The sequence below is a fragment of the Zosterops lateralis genome, assembly GCF_965231275.1.
Source record: "Zosterops lateralis genome assembly, chromosome: 3".
NCBI classification, from domain to species: domain Eukaryota; kingdom Metazoa; phylum Chordata; class Aves; order Passeriformes; family Zosteropidae; genus Zosterops; species Zosterops lateralis.
Genome location: NC_139764.1, coordinates 11,918,420 through 11,944,949, shown reverse-complemented (window position 1 = coordinate 11,944,949; position 26,530 = coordinate 11,918,420). Strand labels below are relative to the sequence as shown.

The 26,530-nt window shown below is 47.6% G+C and overlaps 2 protein-coding genes across 2 annotated transcripts in view; both read left to right on the top strand.

Moving 5' to 3' along the window:
- TTBK1 (tau tubulin kinase 1) overlaps window positions 1-577 on the top strand; it is a 75,718-nt gene extending 75,141 nt beyond the window's left edge. Inside the window, exon 14 of the mRNA XM_083857908.1 lies at window positions 20-577. Within this exon, the coding sequence (XP_083714034.1) occupies window positions 20-446 (427 nt within the window). The 3' untranslated portion in view covers window positions 447-577. The remainder of the gene's footprint in view (window positions 1-19) is intronic.
- A 10,555-nt stretch (window positions 578-11,132) lies between these two features.
- Window positions 11,133-25,845, top strand: SLC22A7 (solute carrier family 22 member 7). The gene is made up of 10 exons (XM_083858605.1): window positions 11,133-11,852; window positions 14,298-14,401; window positions 18,383-18,537; window positions 19,956-20,124; window positions 21,770-21,887; window positions 22,731-22,840; window positions 22,926-23,140; window positions 23,628-23,736; window positions 25,091-25,297; window positions 25,553-25,845. The coding sequence occupies exons 1-10, from the start codon at window positions 11,475-11,477 to the stop codon at window positions 25,614-25,616; spliced, it is 1,629 nt and encodes a 542-aa protein (XP_083714731.1). The 5' UTR covers window positions 11,133-11,474; the 3' UTR covers window positions 25,617-25,845.
- The last annotated feature ends 685 nt before the right edge of the window (window positions 25,846-26,530 follow it).

Sequence of the window (26,530 nt, the reverse complement as noted above, 5' to 3'; positions counted from 1 at the left end):
CTCTTTTCTTTCTCTGCAGGCTTCAGACACAGAGACCAGCTGGAAGTGTCCCATATGAGGGCCGAACAACACAGGTACAAAGTCGGCTTCCTTCGTCACCGAGTTCCACTTCTCTTCCTCCACGGAGCAGCTCGCAGAGGTCCAGTGGTGCATCCCCTCGGAGCCCTGTCCTTCCTTCCAGGAACCCCAGCACTTCCCCCAGAAGCCAGCTGCTGCCTCGGAGGGAAAGTCCTTCTCCCTGCCGACAGCATAAACCAGGGACTGCTCCTCAGCGAGTTCCTCCTTCCTCCCGACCTCAGCCCTCAGCTCAGGCCCCAGGGCCTACAGGAGATTCCCTGCCATCTCCTGGTGTGGCCAAAAAACGACAAAGAGGAAAAACCCAGACTCAAAGTCCAGCAACCAAAGGAAAGCAGGTGTCCCTGGAAAGTAAGGCAGCTGCCAGATAATGATCTTCTTCTGCGAGCCCATCAGACTGGGTAACTTCTGCATATAGTATACTTGAGATGCTGCAGCACAGCCTTCCATGCTGGACCCACGAGTGTATAGCAGTAGCTGTACTTGAATGCTTCACTCACTCTCACCCCACACCGCAATCAGCTCCCAGGGGCCTGGCAGCCTCAGAGCCACGGAGCCTTTCCAAGGGAGACACCCAGCCCGCAGCTCACGCTTGCTAACGCACAGCACCAAGCCGTGACCCAGGCAGCCTGCCCAGTGCCTGACCTGCCTCCCTCCCCAGGGATTCCCCTCTCTCTTAGCAATACCTCTCCTAAACACCGACTCCAGCTTGGAAAGAGGAGCAGAGGTGACAAGAGCAAAGCCTGCTAACGAGGAAGGCTCCTGTCCTTCGGGCAGCTCCTTCCTTTCTCCTTGCAGGGAAAACACCAGCCTTGGTCACCACCATCTCCCTGAGTGTTGGCTCACCTCCCACCACCTGTGTTAGCAAGGGATTGCCACTAGCTTATTCAAGAGGGATGGATGCATCCTTGTGTGCTGAGATAAGAGAAGGGGTAAGGAGGAGAGGACTCCTCTCTCCTTTCCAGAGATGCCTCTGGAAATTCTCCAGAGAATTAGGAGACAGGCAGGTCTGGCTGGTGCTCGTACCTGCCCCAGTATGTCCCACAGAGGAGGCTGCCTAGCATTGCTACTCAGACAGGGCTGCTGTTTTAGCAGATGCCTGTGTTGTGGGTACTTAGGTGGAAGTAGGGATGTGTTGGCAGCTTGCTGGGAAATCAAAGCTCTTGCTAATTAACGTAGAAGGGAACACACTGCAGCCACTTCTGTCACAAATACCGGGCTATGATCTGTGGACTCTGCATCCCCCAGCAAGGGTTGTTCCTCTCAGCCTGAGCGTGGCTGGTGCCACAGACCTGTAGTCCACAAACACAGCTCCATCGTGAAGATGTGAATAGTTACTGGATGCCTTTAGCCTGGGTGACCCTTGCACCTGAATTCCTTGTGGTTTATTGTCACACTCTTGGTGTTTGTGAATTTTGGCACTGTAGTTGAAAGTTCCCCTATGTGGCAGGGTGGGAAATTATTATCTTTTAGTATACCCAAAACCTGCTGCTTTGCAGTGAGAGGTTTGCTGGCATGCCATGGCCAGGTGTGTTTCCATCTGAGGGAACAGTGGGTTGAGTGGCAGAGGTGGGGTTTACGTCTTTTCCTTGATGCTCAACTCTGCCACACGTTGAGGATAAACAATGTGAATGTAAAAGCAAGGGCTGTGCTCTTCAAGTAATATTATCTGAGCAGAAGCTTAACACTCAGCTAGAACTAAATCAACCAAACTGTTTAGCCCCCAGACTAATTAGGAAGGCTTGAAAGTGAAAGCAAGTAGAACTGATACCTGTCTGATCTTGATGAGATCTTGAAGTAGACAAAATTTTCCCCACACCTCATAGGAGAAAACACTCCAGATATAGATACTCTGTGCTTCACACCATTGTCATGCCTAAAAGAGGCTTTGCATGAGGCAGAACAAAAATACAGCTGCTCAGTACACCCATGCCTGCAGTTACAACTACCTGCAAATATTTACTGTTTGTAGACAACAAAGCTTGACAGAGGAATCTGAACAGTAATAACCTTGATTCATCTGGATGTGAATGCAGTCACAATGATGGCTCTCAAGGTCAAGGAATCCTGAAGCTGCTCATATCCACAGGAGTCCAGGAAAGGAGTATGAGAGCTGTGACAGGGTGGCTGGGAGAAGAGAGTACTCCTTGCACACCTCAGCAGGGAAATGTGTAGAAACAGGAGACAGGAATTACCTCTTCATATGACACTCTTAGTGTTGCCAACACTAAGAATTTAATTCACCTAGCTCAAAGTGTTTTTCATTGATGTGGTTCACCCTGGTCAAGTAAGCAGCACAGCTTAGTCTGAAAACATGCCCTCATCTTTGCAGAGCAGCACTGAAAACTCAGAGGGAACTCAGGCTGTGGTCTGCTGGACTGAGCTGGTCCTGCTTCATTGCACAGTTCCACCACATTTACACTCCAGCAGCTCTTTGATAAAGTGGCTGGAAATGCTGATCCAGCCCAACACGAACTGCCCTGGTTCTCCAGTTTGGTTTTCATCTGCTTCATTTCATCACTGCAGTTCACCATGTAGTCACACAACAGAAGGACACACAGAGACTGTGACCACTTCTTCTGGTGGCATTATAACTTTCTCTGAGTTTGAAATATGGGTCGTACCAGAACCTAAGTATGCGCTGCAGGTATAGAAACTAGAAAACAGAATAAACTCAAAGACAGATTCTTTCCAGAAATGTAAATCATAATGGGACTCCTATTAATTTATTAGAAGTCTATTAATTTTAGAATGCTCAGATGGTAAGACTTGGTTGTGAAGCCTTTACCAGATGGTCCATCCAGGTCTTAATGCACATGCCAAAAATTACATTGAAAGAGCTTTGAAAGAGGGCTACAGGACTATTAACAGGGTTAGCAAACCTGCCTCATCATGGGAAGCCAATAAAGCACAATCAGTGTATTTGTTCAGGAAAAGGTTTAAAGGACAGTTTTCTGTGACCCTGTGTCAGGAAGGAAGCTCCAGGGCAGAGACAAGGCTGGACAGGGCCCTGAGCATCCTGGTGTAGTGGAAGGTGTCCCTGCCCATGGCAAAGGGACTGAAGCTGGATAATCTTTAAGGTCCCTTCCAACGCAAACCGTTCTGTGGTTCTGTTGTCTTCCTCTGGCACATGAAAGCAGGGAAGTCAGAGCAGCCAAGAACAGCAGATGAAGAAATCAGGCAAGCTTTTAATTGTGAAGCAACCATCCAGTGAAGTCTTTCACAGGACTATGGGGACTTTTTCTTATTAAAAGGTTTCTGTGAAACTGAGCTGTCTTCTAAGAGGTCTATCTACCATGACCCAGCCAAAAGAAGCAGGCAGGATTCTGGTGACACCAAGGTATCATCTCTGTGGTGCAGTAGATTCCTGGTCTCACTGGGATACATGCCAAAGCTGGTATATACTGGAGGCTGCCTGAGAGGTCCCACAGGTTTCAGAAAGCAAGGGAAAGATGGCCAGCACAGAAAATAACAGCTGTCCACAGGGTTGTTTGACAGAGCTGGGCTGAGGGTGCAGCTGGGTCCATAGAAATCTGAGACCAGCATGAGTCATCTCTCCTCATGGTTGTGCCACCACACTCCCTGCTCCTGCACAGCCCTGCTTCCTAGCTGTCTCTGGCATGGAGGGCAGCAGGAGTGTGCATCAACAGCATGGTGTGCCCCAGGTCATGTCCCCCTGGATGGAGGTGCTCCTGTCTGGGGGAGGAGCACACACAGAATTTCCTCTGGGTCCTCTCTTCTTCTGCTGCCCTACAGAAGATTGAAAGGGCACCTGACATAGGTGGAGCAAACAGAGAAGAACACATCTGGGGACAAGAGGGGATGAGGCCTGTGATGCTAGGGAGAAGTCAGGTGACTGAAGAATGCCAGAGGATCTAGTCTAGCATCACAGGACATGGTGGGCTGTCACATTCCCAGAAAGGTGTGAGAGGCAAGACCCTGTTCTCTGCAGTGAGTCTTGTGCAAGCTCTGTCAAGCCTGGAGGGCACATGGGTCTGCTCAAGCACTGCTGGGGGGGTGTGGCTCTGTCCTTGCAGGTGATCGTGTCTGTGTGTGTTTTGAGGGAACTCCTGGGACAGGCCACCATTGTTCCTTCATCTGTGCGTTCATCTGCAAGAGACAGGTCTTGTTCATCTGTGTTGGGACTCCAAGAATCTTTGGGACTGCCTGGTGCTGTGCTGAGCCCTCACTCTGCAGGGGCCTTGCCCACCAGCTGAGGTGGCATCCTGGCTGGTGAAAAGGAGCCAATGGCTGCTGGCTGGCCAGGAGCTGCCTGCAGAGAAACATGGATACAGGGGGATGTGCCAAGTGGGGAATCTGAAAGGCAGTTCTCAGCGCTAAACCAGTGTGGCCATGGATTATATGAGCAGAGGGAGGAAAAGGACAGATGGCACCAGTCAGACTGATACTGTGGAGAGGCTCAAACACACAGCTGCTTAACTGATTTGTCTGGTTGGCAGCACAGGCACTTCTGCTTGCCTTGGTGCAAAAGGTGTTTCAGTAGCAAATATCTCTGGGTCACTTGTGCTTGGAATTAGTGAGAGGCAGGAGACTTTGCTTGCCCTTTTTTAAGTAAAGAATATTATAATATATATATATATTATTATAACAATATAAGTAGTGACCATTATATATAGCAACTAAAGGTTAAAAAGGATCCTGCTGCCTTCAGAGAAGTCTCATCTATGACTTCAGATGTGTGCAGGGCTGACTGCTGTGTGCAGTGAATGTGGATGGGGGAACAGGGTACCACTACCAAAGTGCATGTCAGCTGTGAGGCTCCACCTGCCTGAGCACAAATCAGGGCCAAAACATGCCAGCCGGGGTGGCTGACAGCTGTCCTGCTTGCCACCAGACCTGCAACAGCTGCTGGACTGACACACAGCTCTGTGGGGCATGGATCAGTATCTGGAGAGTCACTGTTCACATGGCTGCCCCTGACTAACACAAGCACTGAGATTTTGGTGGTGAAGGTTTTGATCCAAAGCAGATTGTGTTTGGGCAAGAAAATCTTTCGCATTTCTCCTTTCCAACACAGAGGTGTTTTCTCGCCGTAGATCCTGTGTAGGAAGATGATCACTGATAGCCTGGACAGCTCCAGTACCAGCTCAGTGGTCCCTCAGCACACTTCTTTCTTCTCTGTATAGTTTATTGACCCACAGCATGATCCTACCACTATTCCACGTGCACAGTCACCAGTGCCCACCTAAGGCCTTGCCCCACACATCAGTCACCTGCAGTTAAATTAATCCTGTGTACACAGTAGAAATCCTATTGTGGACATGAGTTTGGTATCAAATGGGTTTCTTCTGGCTGAACTGAAACATGCCTGTGCTCCAGCAGTGCTAGGCCAGTTTGACAAAGCCCATGGGGACCACCTGAGAGTTTGCAAGTACTTTTGGTTCCATCTGTCTGCCAGCTACTCCTGCACCTCCACATGAGGAATAGAGCTTGGGCTGCTGTTCAGGCCCTTTCCTCGTGTGGTGTGTGCCTGTAACTGGGCTGCTGGGTGGGAGCCTGTGGGCTCACTGTGTGCTGGCTCCTGAGGTCCTCTGCAGAACCCCCAGTGCTCCTCAGCAGCAGCAGCAGCAGCAGCAGGTGCTGCATTCCAAGGGGCTGGGACGATGCTGGCAGTGGCAGCAGAGCCAGCTGATGTTAAGACCTCCATGAGCATTGGGGTTGGCAGCTTTGTAAGGCCAGGGAATAGCTCTGCCTGCAGGCTGAGGTGAGTTGTGATCCCAAGTACAGCCAGAATCCCATGAAATGACAGTGGTTTATACACTGTCACTCTCCTGTCACTTCATTCCTAATGTAGCTCCTCCAGCAAATCTTGTCTTCAAAGTCACTGTATGTTCCTTTCAAGTCAGTCCCTTTCTGCCTGGGTTCTGCAGAGCTGAGGCAGACTTGGCCATCAACCTGTGCAGCAGGCCCTGCCCCATGCAGGCCAGTGCGCTGGGTCATAAGGAGGAACATTATCCCCTTTATTTCTGGAGCTGCAAATGGCTGGAAAGCAGGTTTAAAATAAACACTGATGCCCTCTGTGCTGAAAGGAGGAAGGGAGCTACCAAAGCAAATCCAGAGCTGGGTTCCTGGTAGGGACCAAGATAATAATTCCTCCTGCTCTTAGCTCCTGAACCAGAGGGGCCTCAGGGGTGAGAGCCCTGCCTTGGCAAAGATACTGCGGGACTGGTGTCAGCACAGTCCTCCTCAGTGGCTGCTCTGCCTCTGGCTTGGCCCATATTGCCCTGCCTGGAGCACAGAGAGCTCTGGCACAGGTTCCCTGGAGGAGGCTGGAGCTTGTTTCCTTGGGAATGCCCAGCACAGACTTGGGACCACCCCTGCGGAGGGTGGGATGAGCTCTGCAGGACGTGGGGGTACCCGCGTGTGTGAAGCCAGTGTCAGCAGGACTGCTGTGCTATGGGACCTGCTGCTTCTTCTCCAGACAGGAATTGGAGCTGGAAACACAGATAATTTTATATATCTCCTTTTAACACGATAGCATGTGACTTTACACTCAGATGTTGTACCTGGCACACCAATGTTTTCCTTCGCCTCTGGCACACTCTGGAGACAGGACTTCTGCTCCGTGGTACTGCCTGCCTGGAAACGTGACTGAATCCCAAGGCTAAATCTCTCTACATATCTTCTTTGCATTCTTTAGGAAAGCAGCTGGAGAATGTTTACACACTGCAAACAGAATGTAGGACTCCGACTGAGGAACCACAATCTGGTTCAACTGCATGGCAAATTTCTTGGCCATAAAATCTGGCATGCATCACAGAAGCCCTGTCTATGTACAGACCCACCTGGTATTTGTCTTAATTTCAGATCACACCTTAAAAAAAAAATAAACAATTATGCCATTTCTTCTTCATATCAGATACAGTTGTCATTAGATTTGTTATTAAAAGGGGATTCTGGATCATGCCATTAAAAGCCTGTCTACCTTTTAATTGGTGTCTTCTCCTCTTTATTGGTGTTGCAAGACATGTTCCTTCACCATAAACCTTTTTACAACCACACTGCAGGCAGCAGGCTCAGCCATCCACTCCCAAACAGCACTTGTCAGGGAGAAAAGCCTGCTTTTTTAACAATAACAACAAAAAATTTTAAAAAATGCTTTGCAAAGTCTAAATGCCACAGTTATGATGCCATATTTGTAGACGTGTTGGACCAACTTAATAATTTGTGGGAAGTTGAGCAAAGGAAACCAGTAACTTGGCATGGTTTGACTTTTAATGCTCTCTGACCGTCTGATGTTTAAGCTGAGAACAGTTATTACAAAATTCTTTTTACCACACTCGAGTTAGCTTACGCCTGTGGTGTGCAGACTACATCCAGGAGTATGTAGTAGCAGTTTAGTACCCAGCTTTAGGAGGGGTGGTGGAAGAGGGAACAGAAAAGGATAAAAAAAACCCTGCTCCCTTGGAAAAATATTCCTGTGATGACAGATTTTATTTCTCCTATAGTCAAAAGAAATCACATTTGACTCCAGTGTAGAATCCAAAATCATAAAAATAAACACTGGGACATAAAAGCTCCTAAAAGTCTATGTCAGGAAGAGGCAGATGAAAAACTGAAGCTGAGCACCATAAACTGGGAAATTGAGAAGTATGCATGGATCAGCTGCCAGCAGGGGGTTTGCCAGAGGGTCTTCATCACCACCCCTGGATGGCAAAATGAGAGTTTCTCTGGAAGGCAGGTTTGTCAGGAACAACGTGCTGGGTTCAGCCTCTGCCTTTGTCAAGTGAGGAGGTGAGTTGAGGAAGAAACTAAACCAGGCTGCTGGTTTGGTTGGCACAGCCTCACAACAGGCTGTTGATGGGTTCTGTCCCACTCCGGCTCTGCTAGCCATGCTGAGACTCTGGGTCTGTGCCCAGCTGAGGAGGACATGGCCCATCCTGGAGTCTTCCCAGCTCCTGGGCCATCATTCCCTGCTCATGCTGCTCCCTGAACCAGTGGGTTTGTTTTGAGTTCCCTGGCAATGTTTTACTTCACACAGGATTATCCTGTCTAAGTGAGAGTCATTTAATCAGATGGAATCTCACCCCTGAAAACATTTGATCCTGTCTGGACTTCTTATTCCTGCTGTGTCTTTCTTTCCTTGACTGAAGGAGGAGTTTGGATTTTCCCTTTCCTCAGTAAAATGAAGCCAAATAATTTGGGCTGAATCTCTGCCCCACTACAGTTTCCCAACAGCACTGGTTAGAGGAAAATGGCATTAAATTAGTTCCATGAGATAGGGAAAGGGGTAAGAAGAGACATGAGATGGGTCTGGGGATCTGTCTAGGAAGCAGGGAGCATACAACTGCTGGCTGTGGATCCATGATCACACACAGCAAAAGACATGGAAGTGGCTGGTGTCCTTTCACACTAAGGTAGGATCAATGTATTTTTGACAGGTAAGAAAAGAAGCTTTGGCCAGAACCAATCTACTTACAGAACAGTTGTCATTTGTGCAGTCGAGTAAAACAGCTGCACACAGGACAACTGCAAGCAATGCAAAGCAGAGGCTTGTTAACATGGCACCAAGTCAGAATGGCATAAACTCCCTTTCTTCTATGACCAAACCAAGACCTTCAGGAACCACAGGACCTCTTTGTTGGCTGCACCTTCTTTTCCTCCGACAGAGCTACAAAATCCGGTGTGCACACATCCTGCCGAGAGCATTTGGACGTGCTGCTGCAGCACAATGCACCTTAGACTGACACTGCAGGAATCCTCAGCTGACACTGCCAGCTCTGTGGGATCTCCCTATCTAAAGTGCCTTTACAAATCAGAGAAAAAATGGAGCCTCCCTCTGTATGCCACATCTCCCTCCTGCAGGCATCAGAGTCTGCACTGAGCTGCACTGAGAGGGGGCCTCTTCTGCCCTCTGACACCAAGTCCAGCTCTGATGGACACAGATTTTCATGGCACTTAGGCATAACTTGGAGAGAACAGAGAAAATTACAATTTAAGCACCAGCCTTCAAGCACTGACCAGATCTCCACCTACTCAGCAGCAGTTGAGATTCCTGTGGGGCAGCTCCAATTGCTAAAGGAGACAATCAGCTCCTTGTACCATCCAGGCTATTGCAGCTCCACAGAAGGTGTTAGGAAATTACTGCTGGAAACAGAAAAGCTAACACCTTAGTGACCAAGTAATTTAATAATCCAACCCTCTCAACAAGTGGTTGGCATCCTGAAAAGGAGCAGAAAGAAAGATTGCAAAAGAAAGCATTACATGTGTGAAGTAAAAAATAAACTCTTCCTTTCAGCATTATGTGTGAGGACAGCAGCAGAGGGGTCTGACTGCTCTCACCGGGCATGTTCAAACCGTTTGAGTCAGGTCTAATTAACCAAGTTGTTAATTCAGTCAAGTCAGTCACAGACCTTGCACATGTGTTGGTCATTAACTAAAGCTGGTGACTGGTTAAAGGCGCACGTTTGGGTTAAAGAAATAGAGCAATGTACATTTTAAGCAATGCAGTACAAGCAGCAGAGCCCTGGGAGTTGCAGAGCAGTGATCTGTAGTCTCATTTCTGATGAGGAGGCTGGATCTGTTTGCAGTTTAAATATTCAGCAGCACATCAATTAGAGTTTCTCTTTCTTGCTCTTAGAAGATGGGTGATGAAAAAAAAAAATTGTCCTTGAGTCCAACTTCAGTTTAAACTGTAACCCTGGAGGCACAGCGTTGTCAGGTGTCCCTACATCACTCCTGTGTGCTTCCTCCGTGCCTGTTCCGGGATGAGCACTGAAATGCCTCATGCCAAGCACTGGGGCAGCCCATTAGTGAAACGTGGGTGGCCAGGCATGCTGCTGTAAAGGGGAAAGGTCTCTTAGGGTCCCAGACCGTGGTGTTATTGTGCTCTGTGCCCTCGCAACACTTAACGTCTGGGCAACACCCGGTCTGGGCCATCGGCCACAGCAGGAGACCTGTGAAAAGCTTTTTTTTTAAATCTCCTCATCCCTACCTGCTACTCTACAGCCCTTGGCTGCCGGGCAAGGCCGTGCAGAGGCAGCTCCTGGCACAACCTGGCAGCCAGCATCACTTCCAGCATTCCCTGAGCCGAGACTCCTGCTGTTGCCTGCATCCCAACAACAAACGAGCCTGTTCTCATGGTGAATGCCCAAACTGGAGCTGCTTTAAAGCAGAGCATGTCCCGGGGCAGCAGCTTGGAGAGAGGTTGGATATGATGTATCAGCACCTACCAACACTCAGGAGTGCAGGGCTGGTGGAGGAGAGGGAGGGCACAGGTGAAAATGAAGTGGGAGATAACTTGGAGCAAACTCTCAGCAGCTCCACTTCAGTGGTAGCCTTTGCAGGGTGCTGCTCCTGCTTGCTGTGTGAGGCTCTGCCCCCTGAGCTCAGGACACGACCTTCTGGGATGTGTTATTCCCAAGGGCTCATGTCTTGTCCCCAGGTGTGAGGAGGGTGTGAAGGGACGTGCGGGAGAAGGTCCAGGCAGAGTCAGCCCTTTCTCCCCCTGCTTCGTATTTAACTGCCCCAATGCCATCCCCAGTCTGTGCAGCAGAGGCAGCAGCCCAGTGGCCCTGCCAGGTGTTGCACATTCACTCCTTTGGCTGTCACATCGGTCCCCAGAGCACACCAGCACAGGGCTGGACCCTGCAGAGCATGTCATGGCCCCCAGCATGACAGGCACAGCCTCTCTGCCTGCCAGCACTGCAGCTCTCATCAACTCCTGCCCTTTGTCCTGGGAAAACACTTTTCTAGGTGGAGAAAAGGACTTAATGGGAAAACATTTTCACTTTTTCCATTCTTTGCAGGGCACAGGTGAGCAGGTGGCCCTCACCTACCCTTTCACCCCAAAAAGCACACCTCCCTGCTTGCATCCATCTTGGGACACATCTCCCTTCCAAGCAGCCTCTCTACACTCCCTGCTCCGAGGGCATGGCTTGACACAAACCACACCAAAACACACTTAGCTGGTGCTCAGCAGTCAAACTTGGTATCCTTGGATGCCCTGACACAGTGGGACACCCCTGCTCTTCCAGAGGCCTCTGTCATGGTCCAGTAGGTCTGGGCTGGTGACCAGGCAGAGTTTTCACATGAGAGAGTGCTCTCACAGTACTCCCCCCACAGCCTCCCTTCCTAATGCAGATGTCCCTCTCCAAAACCACAGCAAGAGGAAAGGACTCCAAAAAAGGCAGGTGCCCTGTGCTGGGTCTGTTTGAAAGGGATATATTGTGGGCACACAGGATAATTTCTTTGGCTATACCCTAAGTGAGAGCTCCACTGTGACTTTTGACACATTTGGGCAAGGTCTCAAAGTCCAAAGAGGTGGCTGTATGAAAAGCCATGGGAAGTTGACCTCCAAGAACAGAGGCTGCTTTTCAAGCTCATGTTGCTGCTCCTGGGTACATAGCTGCTCTGAATGAAAAAACTCCATAGGAAAGATGAAATTTGAGGATGTCTTGCTGGAAACTGGGGGCTTTGGCAAATTCCAGATTTTGATTTTGACTATGCTCTGCCTCCCAAGAATCAACCTCCCCATGCATTTTCTGCTGCACAATTTTCTTGCTGCTACCCCCTCTCATCACTGTGCAATTCCACACCAAGAGGCATTTGTGAATCTCACCATGGAGGAAGTTCTGCTCATCAGCATCCCTCGGAAGCCCGATGGCACTTTCAGCTCCTGTGAGATGTTCTCACAGCCTCAGTTTCACCTGCTGCTCAACTCCTCTCTGCAACCAGAAAACAAATCCATCATCCAGCACTGCCAGCATGGATGGGTCTATGACCACTCGCAGTTCACCTCCACCATCTCCACCCAGGTAATTCCTGGCCTGTGATCCAGCCAAAATTGAAATTAGCTCTGTGCTTTGAGGAGAAGATGGAGAGGTGTTTGCTGAGTGCACAGAATGAGAGGGAAATCTGTGCATTGTAACCAGTGGACGTGACCTGCTCAGAGAAGATGTCCTGGGAGGGGGAAGCTCTCTGAAGCTCAGTATTAGGAGCTAACATTTATTAATATTATTTTTGTATAATAAATGAGAGAGCATTTCATCTTGCTTGGATTGATGCCAACATTTCTCATTATAATCATCTTAATTTCTCCAGATGATTGAGAGATTCGGGAGGGAGTGAGGTGGCAGAGGAAAGACACAGATGTAGGATTTTCTCAGTGGGGGCCACATGGCATTTGCTCAGGATTGCATCCTGTCAGGGTTTCATATGAGCTCTCGTTTTCCTTTCTTGGTTTTCCAAACATTTTATAGCTTCTAGTCCCTTGGCCACCCCTCCTCACTGATCTTCACCTTCCTCCTCTTCTCCTCAGGGTTGTGCTGCCTCTCTTACCACCAATATCTCTGCCAAATGAAATATTCTCTCTGAGGGTCTTCCACTGAGATGGAGCTCATAACTAGCCATAACCGTGAGCCTGCAAAAGGTCCCTGCCCATCAAATATTAACCACCTGCCTTCTGAAACACTTTTTCCAGGGCTAGCAGTGATACCTCTGGGTGTTAATGCTTTACTGTCCTTGGAAAACAGGACAGACCACACAAGGTCTCGGGGAAGGGAAAATCTGGTCAGGCAAAAGGGGCATAGTTGGATTAGAAAGAGAGTGCTGGTTGTCTCAGTGGGAGCAGGGACTTAGCCTAGAGCTGGTGCTTCCTGCCCACCAACAAATCCCTCCTGCTTTCATCAGGCACTGAGGTGTGTGCACTGGGTCTGCGCCTCATTTCTGCACTGGATGGGGGAGAAAGATGTGAAGCAGTCCAGAGGGGAAGGGTAGAAGGATGTGATCTGCAGCCTGGAGCCTTGTGGTGCTGCTCCCATGGCCCAGGGGCCTCAAGACCTGTTCAAGAGCCTGGGGTTTTCTCTGGAATTCTGCTTTTGTAGCAGGAAAGGTTGCTTAAGGTCTGGTTGGCCTCATCAGAGAGGCTGCAAGTCTGGATTGATGATTAAATTGTGTCACACTTGCACACAGAGAAAATTAACTCTGTGGCTTTGCCACAGCATTCTGTAGAGATTAGTGATATTTGCACTTGCAAGAAAGTAAAATTATTTTCATTAACTTAATTAGGATGAATGTCCAAACCAACTCCTCAGTAAGAAATCAATAGGTTAGTATTAACAGCAAGTATTTGACCTTACTTTCCCTCTGCTCTCTTTCTTCCCTGCACAGACAACTTCCAAAGAAACTGGTCAGGGCATGAGAAACTGGTTATCAACACAACATTCCCCAGTGCTCACTGAGGGTTGTGACAGCTCACTGCAGTGAGACACCCTGCCAATGCCCAGCTCACCAGGGCAGTCCCAGGGGCACAACAGAGGGAGCTGGGGGAGACCTGGACCTGAGCAGGTCTTGCAGAGGTCAGGAGAAGAAAATGGGGAACTCTCCATGTGTGGTACCCAGGAAAGTTTTCTGATGCCCAACCATGTCCTGGAGAGCATCAAGCACAGCATCACCAACCAGTGAAAGTAGGAGATTGTCCTGCTCTGCTCTGGAGCAGCCTCACTTCAACTCCTGGGGGCAGTTCTGGGCACCACAATATAAAAGAGACATTCAGCTATTGGAGAGCATTCAAAGGAGAGCCACGAGGATGGTGAAGGGTCTGGAGAACAACCCACATGAGGAGTGGCTGAGGTCACTTGGTCTGCCCAGTCTGGAGGAGACTGAGAGGAGACCTCAGTGGGGTCTTCAGCGTCCCCACAAGGGGAAGTGGAGGGGCAGACACTGATCTTTTCTCTCTGGTGACAGTGACAGGACCAATGGGAATGGCCTGGAGTTGTGTCATGGGAGGTTTAGGTTGGATATCAGGAAAAGGTTCTTCATCCAGGGGGTGGTTGGGCACTGAGCAGTGGTCAGTGGTCACAGCACCAGCCTGACAGAGCTCCAGGAGCATTTGGACAACACTCTCAGGCACACAGGGTGACTTTTGGAATGTCCTGTTCCAAAGGGCCAGGAATTGGAATCAATGACCCTGATGGGTCCCTTCCAACTTGGCGTCTTGTACGAGTCTGTGATTCTGTGAAGTGTTCACAGAGAGGCTGTCACAGTGGGCATGGATAACTGGGAATTTTGTAAGATGCAGCTTTCCATTCTCCAGGACTCTGGCATTGTCTGACGTGCAGCTTAGTGCAGGATTCCACCCCTCCATCAGACTGAGCAGACACAAACTGCAAGATACAATGTCTGACCGCCAGAGGGAAGGAGCAGGAGGAGGCAGCAGAGCCTGATCCGGGCACTGAGTGTGGCTTTGGCTTGTGTTTCAGTGGGACCTCGTGTGCGAGCAGCGTTGGCTGAACCAGGCAACAGCAACCTTCTTCTTCATCGGCGTCACCATGGGGGCCGTGGTGTTCGGGTACCTCTCCGACAGGTGTGACCCCTCCCGGGATGCTCCTCCCTCCGGGGAAAGAATTCCACACGGGTGTGGCATTCAATAGACAGAGGGGTGGGGAAGGGAGAAAAGGGGATTGCCGTGGGGGAATCAGCCTCTCTCCGGGAAATAGGGTTCAAACCATACCAGGAAGCGATGCAGGGAGTAAAGGCTTCCCGGATCAGAGGAGCAGCTCTGGCCTCGGTTAGGAGACAGAGGTGCTGCTGGCTGCGGTCAGAATTGCTGCAGGAACAATAAAAAACTAAACAAGCAAATCCAGTCTGCAAGACCAGTTTCAGGGAGGGAAAAAAAAAAAAAAAAAAAAAAAAAAAAAAAAAAAAAAAAAAAAAAAAAAAAAAAACACCACTATCAAAAAATGGAGAAAGCTGATTGATGCAAAGCTAAACAAAAAGGCTAAAAGAGTTTTAACTCCTTGCAAATTATACACAAATTGGCTAATGGCACCCGAGTGAGGGGCTCAGGCAAATGCTTGCCATAGCTCAAAAGAGTCTCCAGCAAGCAAAATCTGACTGTGATTCCCAGAGAATCAGGGCAAAGGAGATTCTTTACAAGCAGGGAGGTATTTATTCCTCAAGGAAGAGCTGAAGCAATGAAGAGAACAGGAATAAATCTGCTGTCTCTGGTTAAATGTTGGGATGTGACAATACAAAGCTGGAAAAAAGAAATCCAAGTGATGAGCTAGAAAGGTCATCAGTTAAGAAACTAAATTTTTTTGCAGAGAGCAAAACCAGGAAACTCATCAGAGGACAGAGAGTCCAGGCAGTTGGGATGTGCTATTCCCTGTGCACTATTCATTGTGGGGAAACTGCTTCCTGATTTCCTTCCTCTGGGAGGAACTAGAAAGCTGCAAAATCACTGCAGAGGGGAACCTGAAGTGTGAAGGACCCAGAGACTTCAGGGCTGCACACAGGAATTTTTACATCCATACCTTTACCCATGGGTATATGGGTACACTTTTAGAAGGACCCAAGGCACCTGGCTGATTTTCAAACTGTGTGCCTTGGCTTTGTATCTCCAATAGTTTTATAGCACAGATGGAGGGAGAGAAATTCAGAATCAAGAAAAGGAGCAGGACAAAATATGGCAGAAAATAAGGTCTCACAAGGTAGCACAAAATCAAAAGCAATTTATTTCACAAATGGATTGTGAGGGGGAAGAGCCAGCAGAGGATCAAGGCATAAAAGGAGCATCTGGAAACAAAAAGACTGTAGTGTGAGACATAAATGAGTCTGTGCTCACAGTGGGAGAATGTGTAGAGGCAGGTGTTGGAGCTGAAGCTTTGAAATAAGCTGACAGAAGAAGGCAGAGAGAAACACACCAGAGGAATGCCAGTTAAATGCCAGGAGCAGGGAGACATTGTCCTGCAGCCCTGCAGCATCCTGGGGCTAGAAAAGCTTTAAAATTATCTCCACATAAAATCTCAGGAGTGGCAGGAAGCCTGACCTCTGTCTGCACAGGGCAAATTGGCAGAAACTCCTCTGAAAGGTGGAGCCAGAACACACCAGTGAAGAATCAGCCAGGTTTTTCCAAAAGATCCAAGCCTTTAAAAATGTACAGGATTTCTTTGCATCGATCATCAGGCGTGTCAGCAGAGGAGACACCATCTCAGTCTCCTTATCAAACACTCCTTAAGAAACTCAGCTGCCCTAGGGTGAGAAGGAAGGTGTCAGCATGACTAAATTAATTAAAAGCCAGGAAGAAGAGAGGAGATGCAAGTGCTCCATTATGACAAGGGAGAGGCCTGTGCTTTTCAGAACATATGTAAATAACCTGGGAAGGGAGCAAGTGGGGAGGTGATGCTGAGTCTGGCAGAGATGGGGTCTGAGTGTGGGGACTTTGCAGAAGGAGCTAAAGAACTCTGTGACTGGATGAGAGAATCAAGATAGAATTTCAGGGCAGATTAATTTAAAATAGAGAAACAATTTAAGCTTCTCGTTTAAAATGGAGGCTCTGAGGTGACCACAGCTACTCAGTAGGAAGACTTTGGCATTATGACAGATAAACACAGTTTTGCTCTAGGCAAACATCCACACAGCAATGAGTAGTGGCTAGGGAAACAAGAGGAAAATTAAAAATCATTAGGTTAAACCTCAGAAGTCACCCCCCACATATCCCCTATCACCTCTTTAAAGTCGACCTCCCATTTGAAACCTTCCTTTTCTCTGATAGAGATGAGATCCCACTTCTTTGTGCTAACAGTGAGGCAGAGATTTCATCTCTGGTGCTCGAGAGGGAAAAAAACATCTGGCATTTTGCTGCTGTTCAGGTTCAGTTTTTTTCTAAGCCATTACATTTGGATTTGAGAACTACTCTACTGACAAATTTTACCCAGGTAAACACTCCAAAAACCTTCACTGTGAACAAATGTATGCAAAAATACATATATATTGTTTCTGCTATTGTCTGCTCTTCTCCAAAGACTCATTTTGTACCTTGTCCTTGTACTGAATTGTTTCAATGATGTTCTGGCACACTTCCAGATTTTTTTTTTTTTTTTTTTTTTTTTTTTTTTTTTTTTTTTTTTTTTTTTTTTAATAAGAATGGCTTTTTTAATAATTTTTATGCTTGTGCAGTCTGCTCCTTTTATTGTATTTTCTACAATCTTGCAGAGGTTGTGCTTTCCTACCACTCTCTTTGAAGACAATTTTAATGGCATTATTTGTAGCAGCCTCCCTGTATCCTGCAATTCAATCCTGCCAGCTCACTCCTGATTTTCCTAGCAGGTAGTCTGCATTTGCTGAGAGTCTAGTAATGGTTCCCTAAATAGCTGTCTTGAGTCCTGCAGGGAATATTATGGTTTTATATCTTCCTTATTGTATTTTCAAGGAAAATCTTCATTTTAAAAATGCATCTTCTTTCTTGGGCAGTTACCCACTGGGAACTGGATCCAGCTCTGGTGGGTTTCTGGGTGCTTCTTGTTCTGACCCAGGGGCATCACATTGTCTTTTGCAAACTGTCTCAGCTTAAATTTCAAAGCAGATCCAGCAAACTCCCTGTACCCAAGCCACAAGTTGGGGGATTTTGCCAGTAGTTTCATTTATCAGCTGCTCAATGAAGTAATTTTAGATTATTTTCAGGAATGTTACTGAGGCATTATGTCCTAGCATGCCATTTTTTCCCCTGGAGCAATTGTTCCTGCCACCATCCTTCTCAGGTGGCCACTGGGAGAGCCCTAATGCCGATCAGAGCAGGATTCAGGCTTAACCTACTATTGCAGCTTGAGCCTCAGTTTCCTAACATGCAGTGCTGATGTTCATCAGGAGACCAACACCTTGTGCTTCATTTTGATTTTTAGATTTCCATAGTTTGTGTAGAAATATGTGCAGACACATTTCTCTAACTGTGAGAGTGTACATGTGTGTGTTTTTATATACACGTGCATTTGTGTGCCTTTGATGTTTTGTATTTCTCCACACTCTCCACACAGGACTCTGGACAATGGTGTAAGGAAACCCCAGGGGAACAACATCCTGGCAGATTCCTCAGAAACCCCTTAGGATTTCAGGGCTATTTGCACGTGGGCTGACAATTGGATTCCTTTGTTTTCCTCCCAAGGAGCAGGATGAGAGTGTCATGGCTCTGTGTCCTCCTTGAGAGTGGTGGCAGTGGCCAGTCCTGAGTAAGCCACGGGAGAAGAACATTGACACTGGAGGGAGCAGGGAGTGACAGCAGCAAGGGATTTCAAGCTGGCATCACTGCTTGTGGTGGTGCTGCTGGCCAGGAGAGGCAAAGTTGTTGTTCTGGGCAGTGCTGGTCTTTCCACAGGAGAGTCCCAGTGTTTATGGGGCAGGCTCTGCATGGAATTGCACCACTGTGCCACCAGCTTGATCCAGAGCCGCTTCCTCCTCTCCGGGGTGCTGCATCCTTTAATTTTCCTCTAAAATCTCTGGTTTGCCCGTTTCAAGCCCCACTCTTGTGCCAGGTTTCCAGCTGCTCTAACCCAGCCCGTGCTCGTGGCAGGTTTGGACGGAAGGCCATGCTCCAGCTGTCCCTGGTGTGCTCCGTGGGCTTTGGGATGCTGAGCGCTGCCTCCGTGTCCTACATGATGCTGGCCATCACACGGACCCTCACCGGGGTGGCCCTGAGTGGCCTCTCCCTGATTGTCCTGCCTTTGGGTGAGTGTGGGGAGCTGTGGCTGTCAGGGGGCTCCTGGCAGGCAATGGGTGGGAAGGGAGAAGGGACTTGTCTGCCAGGCAGGGCAGGCTCGGGAGGAACAGGCGTCAGGAAGTTGCTGCGTGTGCAATTTCTTACAGAACATCCTCTTGCAAGGATCCATGAATTCCAAGTTGCTGTTAGTCTAATTAATATTTAACAGTCTGCTCAAAATGAAACAACCACTTGTCAGTACTTCTGTTGCAACAAGCCTACCCAATTCCTGTCAGCTATCATCATTAACACAATAAAAGCCACATGCCAAAGTCTCTGCCCCTTTCCACTCATATACAGAATGATAGAATATAGAATTCATATAGAATTCTCACCTTTCCAGCACATACTGTTAGGACAAGTCAGCAGCATTGCCTTGTCCTCTGTATGAAAGGATGGTGGTTTACAGGGTGTTTCTTCTTCCCCAGTTTCGAGTTGGCTCACAGTTTTCCTAAGCTGCCAATATGTATTTTACAATGAGCAGAACTACCAAAAACAATTTTTAAAAACCACACAGACCTAGGCAAAACTGAAGCTGAAGAATTTAGGTCATTATATAATAAAAACAAGCTCCAAATTTCAGGATATCCAGTAAACCACTGCATAATTTTGTAGGTACAGTAGGGACATACTGGGCAAAAAGTGTTGTACCCAAGAACAAGTAATGGTTGCAGCAGAAATTTCCAGGATTTTTGCAGATCTAGCCAAAATCAAGCTAAAATGGCTTCAGTACTGGAAAAGCCCACACAAGACCTGGCAAATCCCAAGGCCTGCTGTGTTTGTTTATTGTTATAAAGATTGATTCCTGCAAGTCATAGTAGAACTTGGGAGGGACATTTCTGATTGTTACAGGTTGTAGCAAGATGTCCAAAGCTTTGGAGGAAAACTGGCTTTTAGTTCACACACACAAACAGGGAGACCCTCACTTGGCTTTACACGTGTGCTTCTGTCTACTCTGGGTGGACTCCATGTGAATGAAAATTCTCAATATTCCTCAATTTCTTTGAGGAATAATGAGTGGACAGAGAAATGGGAAACTGTGCAGGCAAGATGGTTAGGGAGAAAAGAAAGTCTGGTTGATGAAGAAGACTAATTGAATCCTATTGAATGGGATAAAAAAAATCTCTATCACCAAGAGTGGTTTTAGCATTCTTTCTTAACACATGCCCAGTATTTCTTTCCTTAAAGTTTTATTTTAGTGGTTTGCACCTTTGTAAGAGATTAAGTACCATAACTGAGCATTTTAAATGTTCCAAATATCAGCTGAACAGTGGAACTTTGTGAAGGAGAAGACCAGGGATGTTCCCTTGCTTTGCCCTGGTTAAAAATCCCTGCAGGCCCTCCCTCCCTGCAGAAGTCCCAGCTGAAATCTGTCCCCCTGTTCCAGGGTTGGAGTGGGTGGATGTCCAGCACCGCACCTTCACCGGGATCCTGAGCAGCGTCTTCTGGAGTGTTGGGAACATGCTGCTGGCCCTGGCAGCCTACCTGGTGCGGGAGTGGCACTGGCTGCTGGTGGCCGTGACAGGACCTTGTCTCCTCAGCATCGTCTGCGTGTGGTGAGTGCAGCCACCAGACAGGAGCCACACTGGGATTTGCTCCTGGGATGAGCAGGACTCGTCTGTGTCCTGCACCTGGATTGCCCACGCATGGCAGCTCTGGAAAACTGGAGTGGCCTGGGGTTTATCTCTCCAGAAAAGCAGGATTTGGTGCTGCCAGCTCTGTCAGATGTGGCTCAGAGTAAAGAAAAGAGATTCCAATAAAGGAAGACATAACCAGATCCAGGCTTTAATCCTTAATAACCCCAAGATAAAAAAATATATCCATTCTCTGTCCCCACCTCACTGGGAGGGATACGTTTTCCACCAAATTTTCCATGAAAACCAGCGGTACCTTCAGGCTAGGTCAGGTTCATTTATCTCTCTCTGCACTTCCCAAGGCTTTTCTCAGGTATGTAACCACCCTGATGGGGCAATTCCCCCCTGTAGCCTTATTTAAGAAATACCTGACATCTCCTTAAGCCTTAAAATGCTAGATGGTTCATTTAATCAAATAAACTCTGATTTTTTTTTCTTTTTTTTTCTTTTTTTCTTTTTTTCTTTTTTTCTTTTTTTTTCCTCCTTTTTTTAAACCCTAATACAAACTGGAATACAAAGTTGATTCACTGACAGTGTAAAGAGTAACTTCTGGTATTTCACTGATCAAGTCCAACACAACTAAAATATGTGTTCTGCTGACTTTTTTAGTTTGAGTTGTTTTGCTCTCTTTCTAGGACAACCAGCAATAAAAAACAGTCCTTGGAAGTGCTGAAATTCACAGATGCATTTGGACCCACCCTTTTCATCATTACTGTTTGATTTTTCTTCTAATGTTACTATCTTTTATGGAGATTAGTTCTCCAACAAATTATACTCTAGTCTTCAAGCACCCATAAGGTCAGTGATTGCAGAAAATTGAAAGTCTCTGAAGTATGGAATTAAAATCTAATTTAGAACTCTGCAGATATTATTGACACAATGTCAGAACTCAGTGGAGACATTAGACAACCAAAAGACATGGCATTACTCTCTAGAGACAGTGGCAATGAGTGCAAAATGCCATCTTTCCTCTTTATATTTCCCAAGGTTGTAAGCATGTGGGAAGGAGATGAAAACTTTCAACAAGGCCAGTTCTCCAAGCATTTTTGCTCTACACAGCATTTTCAATTTCTGCTTGAATAATGACAACAGTTGCTCATTAGTTTTACTGCAATCTGATTTAGGGTACATGAATCACAAACATTGGATTGTAGGGATCTGATCTCATTCTAGTGGGAGACTCCAGTGTCCAGAAGAAGGCTTTGATTATTGTGAAAAGCAGATCATTTTTGCAACTAACAAAGTATGTTTAGAGCTCACTGAATCCTTTCTACATTTTAGTTTAAAATATCTGAAAATTTCAAAGTTTAAAGAGTCCCAGAAAGCACAAACATGTAAATAAAACCTCCCTGGGACCAGTTTTAATTGATAAGAGTTTGAAACCAGCTCAGCCTTTAGGGGCAGAAGAGCATGTACATGTCAAAAGTGTGTCCCACTATTCTTCCCATGCACCACAGTTGTTCTATTGAGCTGAAATCTCATGGAGAAGATGCCAGAGCCATCTCTGTGTGTGGGGTGGAGAACAGGCAGCTCCAACAGGAGGGGTCTCTTCTCCTTGCACCTGCAGGTGGGTCCCAGAGTCTGCCCGGTGGCTCATAGCCAAGGGCAAAGTGAAGCAAGCCCACAGGCACCTGCTCAGATGTGCAAGAATAAATGGAAGGAAAGACTTTGCTGTCTCACCAGAGGTAAGGAACTGGAGATCCAGACACGTGTTCTTCTTTTCTCACTTTGTCTCTCTGTATTTTACTTCTGTTTGATACCTGGAGCTATGCTTAGCCTGCAGTGTGGTCTGTGGGGCACTGTGGACATTTTGCTCTAGAAGGCAGAAATTCACTTCTCAAGATAAAGCACCAGCTCAGTTCCCATAAGGCCAGAAATCCCATCCATTAGGTGCAGTGTCTTTCCACTCCTTTTTGCCATTTCAAGAGGTCTCAGTGGAATTGGTACTCGGGTAAATACACAGTGAGTAGATCTTATTAACTCTGCTGGTACTTACCCCTCAATCACTTGCCAAAAGGCTTTTTGGACAAGCATTCTCTTCTTCTTCACAGGCAGGTCTCACTTTTCAGTGCATGACTTTTTAGGTATTCTGAATTTATACAAATAGATGGATAAATAATTACTCTGCAAATGAATGCACTCCTAAGAGCATAGCATGAAGCTCACTGTTAGCTCTTCACACAACAGCAGGCAGCCACATGGGGAAGGGGGTGGAACTGGCCAACACTGACTTTTCCATCTGCTGTTTCTCTACAGACCTCTCTGCTACATGGGGCATGTAGGTGAGAGGGAAGAAGGAGCCATGAGAAGAAAAAGGGGTCTGAAATAGCAGGCAATCTGTAAAGTTATAGGAAGACATGCCTTTGACAATGTGTGCTCAGAGAACAGTTCTGCAAAGGGAATGTATGGAAAATCCAGTGTGTGGATCTGAAGCTGGGAAGGGCAGAGTCCCCAGTCTGTCTCAAGTTTCAAGTCTGCATCCTACCAGTACAGCAACTGAGTTATTTCTTCCTTTCCATCTCTGCCAGGCCCTCACAAGGATGGCAGCAGACAAAACCATGTCAGGGAATTACTCCTACATCAGCTTGTTCAGGACCCCAGTCCTGAGGAGGATCTCTCTGTGTTCTGGCGTGGTGTGGTAAGCAGTGTCACTTCCCGGGGGGAATTCATCCTGAGTTCCCAGAGGGATCTCCCTCAGTCCCACCTCCACCCTCTCCTTGCAGGTTTGGTGTTGCCTTCTCCTATTATGGCATGAGCATGAACCTGACGGGCTTTGGGCTCAGCATCTACCTGTCCCAGTTTGTCTTTGGTGCCATTGAGATCCCAGCCAAGATGGTCATGTACGTGCTGGTGAACCGGGTGGGCCGGCGGCAGAGCCAGGCGTGGACACTCATCCTGACCGGGCTCTGCATCGGGGCCAACATCCTCATCCCCACGGGTGAGACCATTTCTGCTCTATGCAGTGCTGGCTAAAGGGGCAGGGGGTCCATTCTGTGCAGTGCTGCAGAAGGAGAGCCAGGGATTTGTCCACAGGCAATTCTGTGTAGAGAAGTCCTTCCCCTGAAGGGTGTCTGTGAGACAAGGTCACTAAGGAGGGCTAACCCTAGTATCTGGTCACAGCAGATGATTTCCATCCAGTCACTGTCAAGTGACTACTAAAGGGTCCAGCAATGTCAAGGGACAGTGCCTATCTAAATTATGGACTTTGTCCAATGGGAACTGTCAAGACTTATCCTGTCATCAGTTCAGCTTCCACTTGCAGTAGTACTTACTAAACCTACAGATCCAGCCTTTGGAGACAGCAGCTCCAGGGCTGTGAAGCTCCCTGTTTTTTGTGTGGGAGCACTAAACCTTCTCCCTTCTTATCCCCGGCAGTTTCTTCCTGGAGGCAGCTCATTGTCATAAATGCCTTTTCTTTCCCCCAGCCTTCGCCTCCCTGCGTTCAGTAGTGGCCATCATGGGCAAGGGTTTCTCAGAAGCTGCCTTCACCACCGTCTTCCTGTACACCTCAGAGCTCTACCCCACCATTGTGAGGTGAGAGATGCCACCCACCTTAGCACAGCCCCAGGGCCTGGCTGGGGTGCTGCCCTCAGGCCTTGGCCATAAGCACAGCAGGATGTGTGCAGCACTGGCCCCTTGCCTCTGGAACTAGCAGGTTCTAGAGGTGTCATATACTCACAAGAGAGAGGCAGAAAGCCACCCTTTTTTTCACCTGGGTTGTGGGTGGTTAGGTTGTGCTGACAGGAAGATGCATGGAAAGGTGAGGAGTATTCTGCGTGGGAAGATCTTTGCACTCCATAAAGCACCTGTGCTTAGTAAAGTCTTTGTTCCCTGTAATCTGTCAGGAACTGCAAAAAGAACCTAAAAATAATAACTTGAAATACCAAGTTTTACAAAGAACATATACTACCACATATTTGAGAGTCTTGTAGACATTGGGTGATATTAAAGCAGGGATTAACCAGCCTTTCAGGAGGAAAAACAGAGCTTATTTGACATACCTGGGTAATGGTAACATAACACCAGACAGCATTTGCATAGGTGGGGATATAGCTAAGTCTGGTGGAGGGAATCACCTCATTGACTTCATTGTGCAAGTCTGAAAAAACCCTCACAAATCAGAGCAGGCTCTGTGGCTTACTTCACTTCTGTCCCTTCCTGCACAGAGCACCCTCTTTTGCCATTTTAGTCCCTTTGCTTTCAAAGATCTCTTGCATGTGGGGAATGATTCACATTTAAACCAATTCGGTCACACTAATCTGCTACTTTTTACCCTGGATCACTTTGCATCTTTCATGCTCAAAGACATTTGCAAAGACAAAATTGTTGGCTCGTTCTGCAGTACCTGTTCTGTATACGCACCAGCAGGTCCTGGGATCCTTGTCGTCAGTGTGAAATGCCACCCGACCCCTCAAAATTAGGTTTTATTTCTGGTCTCCTCTCCAAGGTCTCCTTCCTTGGACCCAAAGTGCTCACAGGTATCTCTAGTGTCTGCCATCTGCCTAGAAGTACCTGAGAGAAAGAAGAACTTGACTTTGCTCTAAGCAGGCTGGAAGACTCACTAATCTTACTATTAGAAAATGCTCTCAGGATTTTAGACATCCAAAGTGGAAACTGCCTTAGGGAAGGTATTCTAAGTGTGGAACTGCAGCTTCTTTCTCATAATAGACATAAATCTATTTCCCACAGCAGCTACAGTTGATCTCTGGGAAATACGATGATTTTAGAAAGACGTGAAGAAAGAAAATTAAAAAAAATGGCAGAGGAAAAAGCCAGGGGGGAAAAAATTTTCTCTTAGCACTTAGAGAAAATTGCAGGGGAAAGGGCAGAGGGGTCTGACGTGACACAAGCAGCCCCCTCTTTCCCGTGGTGGTGTGCACCTTTCCAGGCAGAATGGGATGGGGTACACCTCCTTCATGGCCCGCCTGGGGGGGGCCCTGGCGCCGCTGATGTTCCTGCTGGACGAGGTGTGGCGGTGGCTGCCCGAGGTGACATACTGCGGGGTGGCTGTCTGCAGCGGCGCCGTGGCCTTCCTGCTGCCCGAGACGCTCCACCTGCGCCTGCCCGAGGGCATCGACGACATCGAGAAGCCACCGTGAGTCACTTGCACCTGCACCTGCACCTGCACCTGCCCTGCCCTGCCCTGCCCTGCCCTGCCCTGCCCTGCCCTGCCCTGCCCTGCCCTGCCGGGGGCTCTCACCTGGAGAGGGGACATCCCTCTCTGCTGCCTGCAATTCCCCCCCTGTGGGTGGCAGGGGGAGAAGGGACAACCCAGTGGGGCTGTTGGTCTTCCTGCTTTTCTGTCCATCAGCCCTAACTTTTTTTTTTTTTTTTTTTTTTTTTCTTCCAGAGTCAAAGTGCCCCCAGAAGTCAGCACTCCCGAGGTCGTGCCACTGCAGGCTCTCCCGAAGTGAGGACAGCCCCGTGTAGGGCTGCACACCCGAGCCACGCTCTGATCTGCCCGGGAAAGAGCCTTTACTGCCCGCCCATCCCACCCCCGAGGGAATGGGACTGAGGACACTGCAGGAAGGAGGCAGATCAGGACACCAGCCGGCAGGAGATAACCCACTCTGTAGCGTGGCCAGCAGCGAGGATACTGAGGTCTCGCAGAGTGTGGAAATAAAGGCACCTTGTGCTAAGCTCTTCCAGTCTTTGGCCTCCTTGGACCTGTCAGATCCATGCACTGCCTGCCAAAAACTACAGTCCATTGGTTTGTACACCTCGAGAAACAATGCAGCAAGGAAAATACTGAGTGTGGATCATGCAAATCCAAATAAGCTCTAATGAATCCAACTGGGTGGTGATTTATGGTTTATTTTAAACCATAAATTGGAGCTACAAATATTGCTTGTATTTAGAAAAGGTCTGGACGGTTTTCACACTGAGGCTCAAAGCAGAAAAAAGCACATGCAGGAATCCCAATGAGAATGGGTTAACTGCAAGCACTTTCCCCACATACACAAAGAAAAAAGCTTTTGCATTTAAATCTAGTGTGTATGCAAGAATTATACTTTAAGATATAGGAAAAAAAAAAAGAAAAAAAAAGAAAAAACCAACAAAACAAAACAAACAAACAAAACAAACAAAACAAACAAAACAAACAAACAAACAAATAAATAAAAAACCACAAACTCCACATTGCAACAGGAAACTTCACATGGAATATTGAGTAGTTCATTATTGGACTTCATTCTGCTTATTAGTCTAACAAATTGATCTTACCTTTATGGAATATCTTTGCCTCTTGCACTTAATTATGCAAACAACAGAGAGGAGCCACCAAATTATCTATCAGTTGGAATTACCTATGAATTTGGAATCCTGTTAA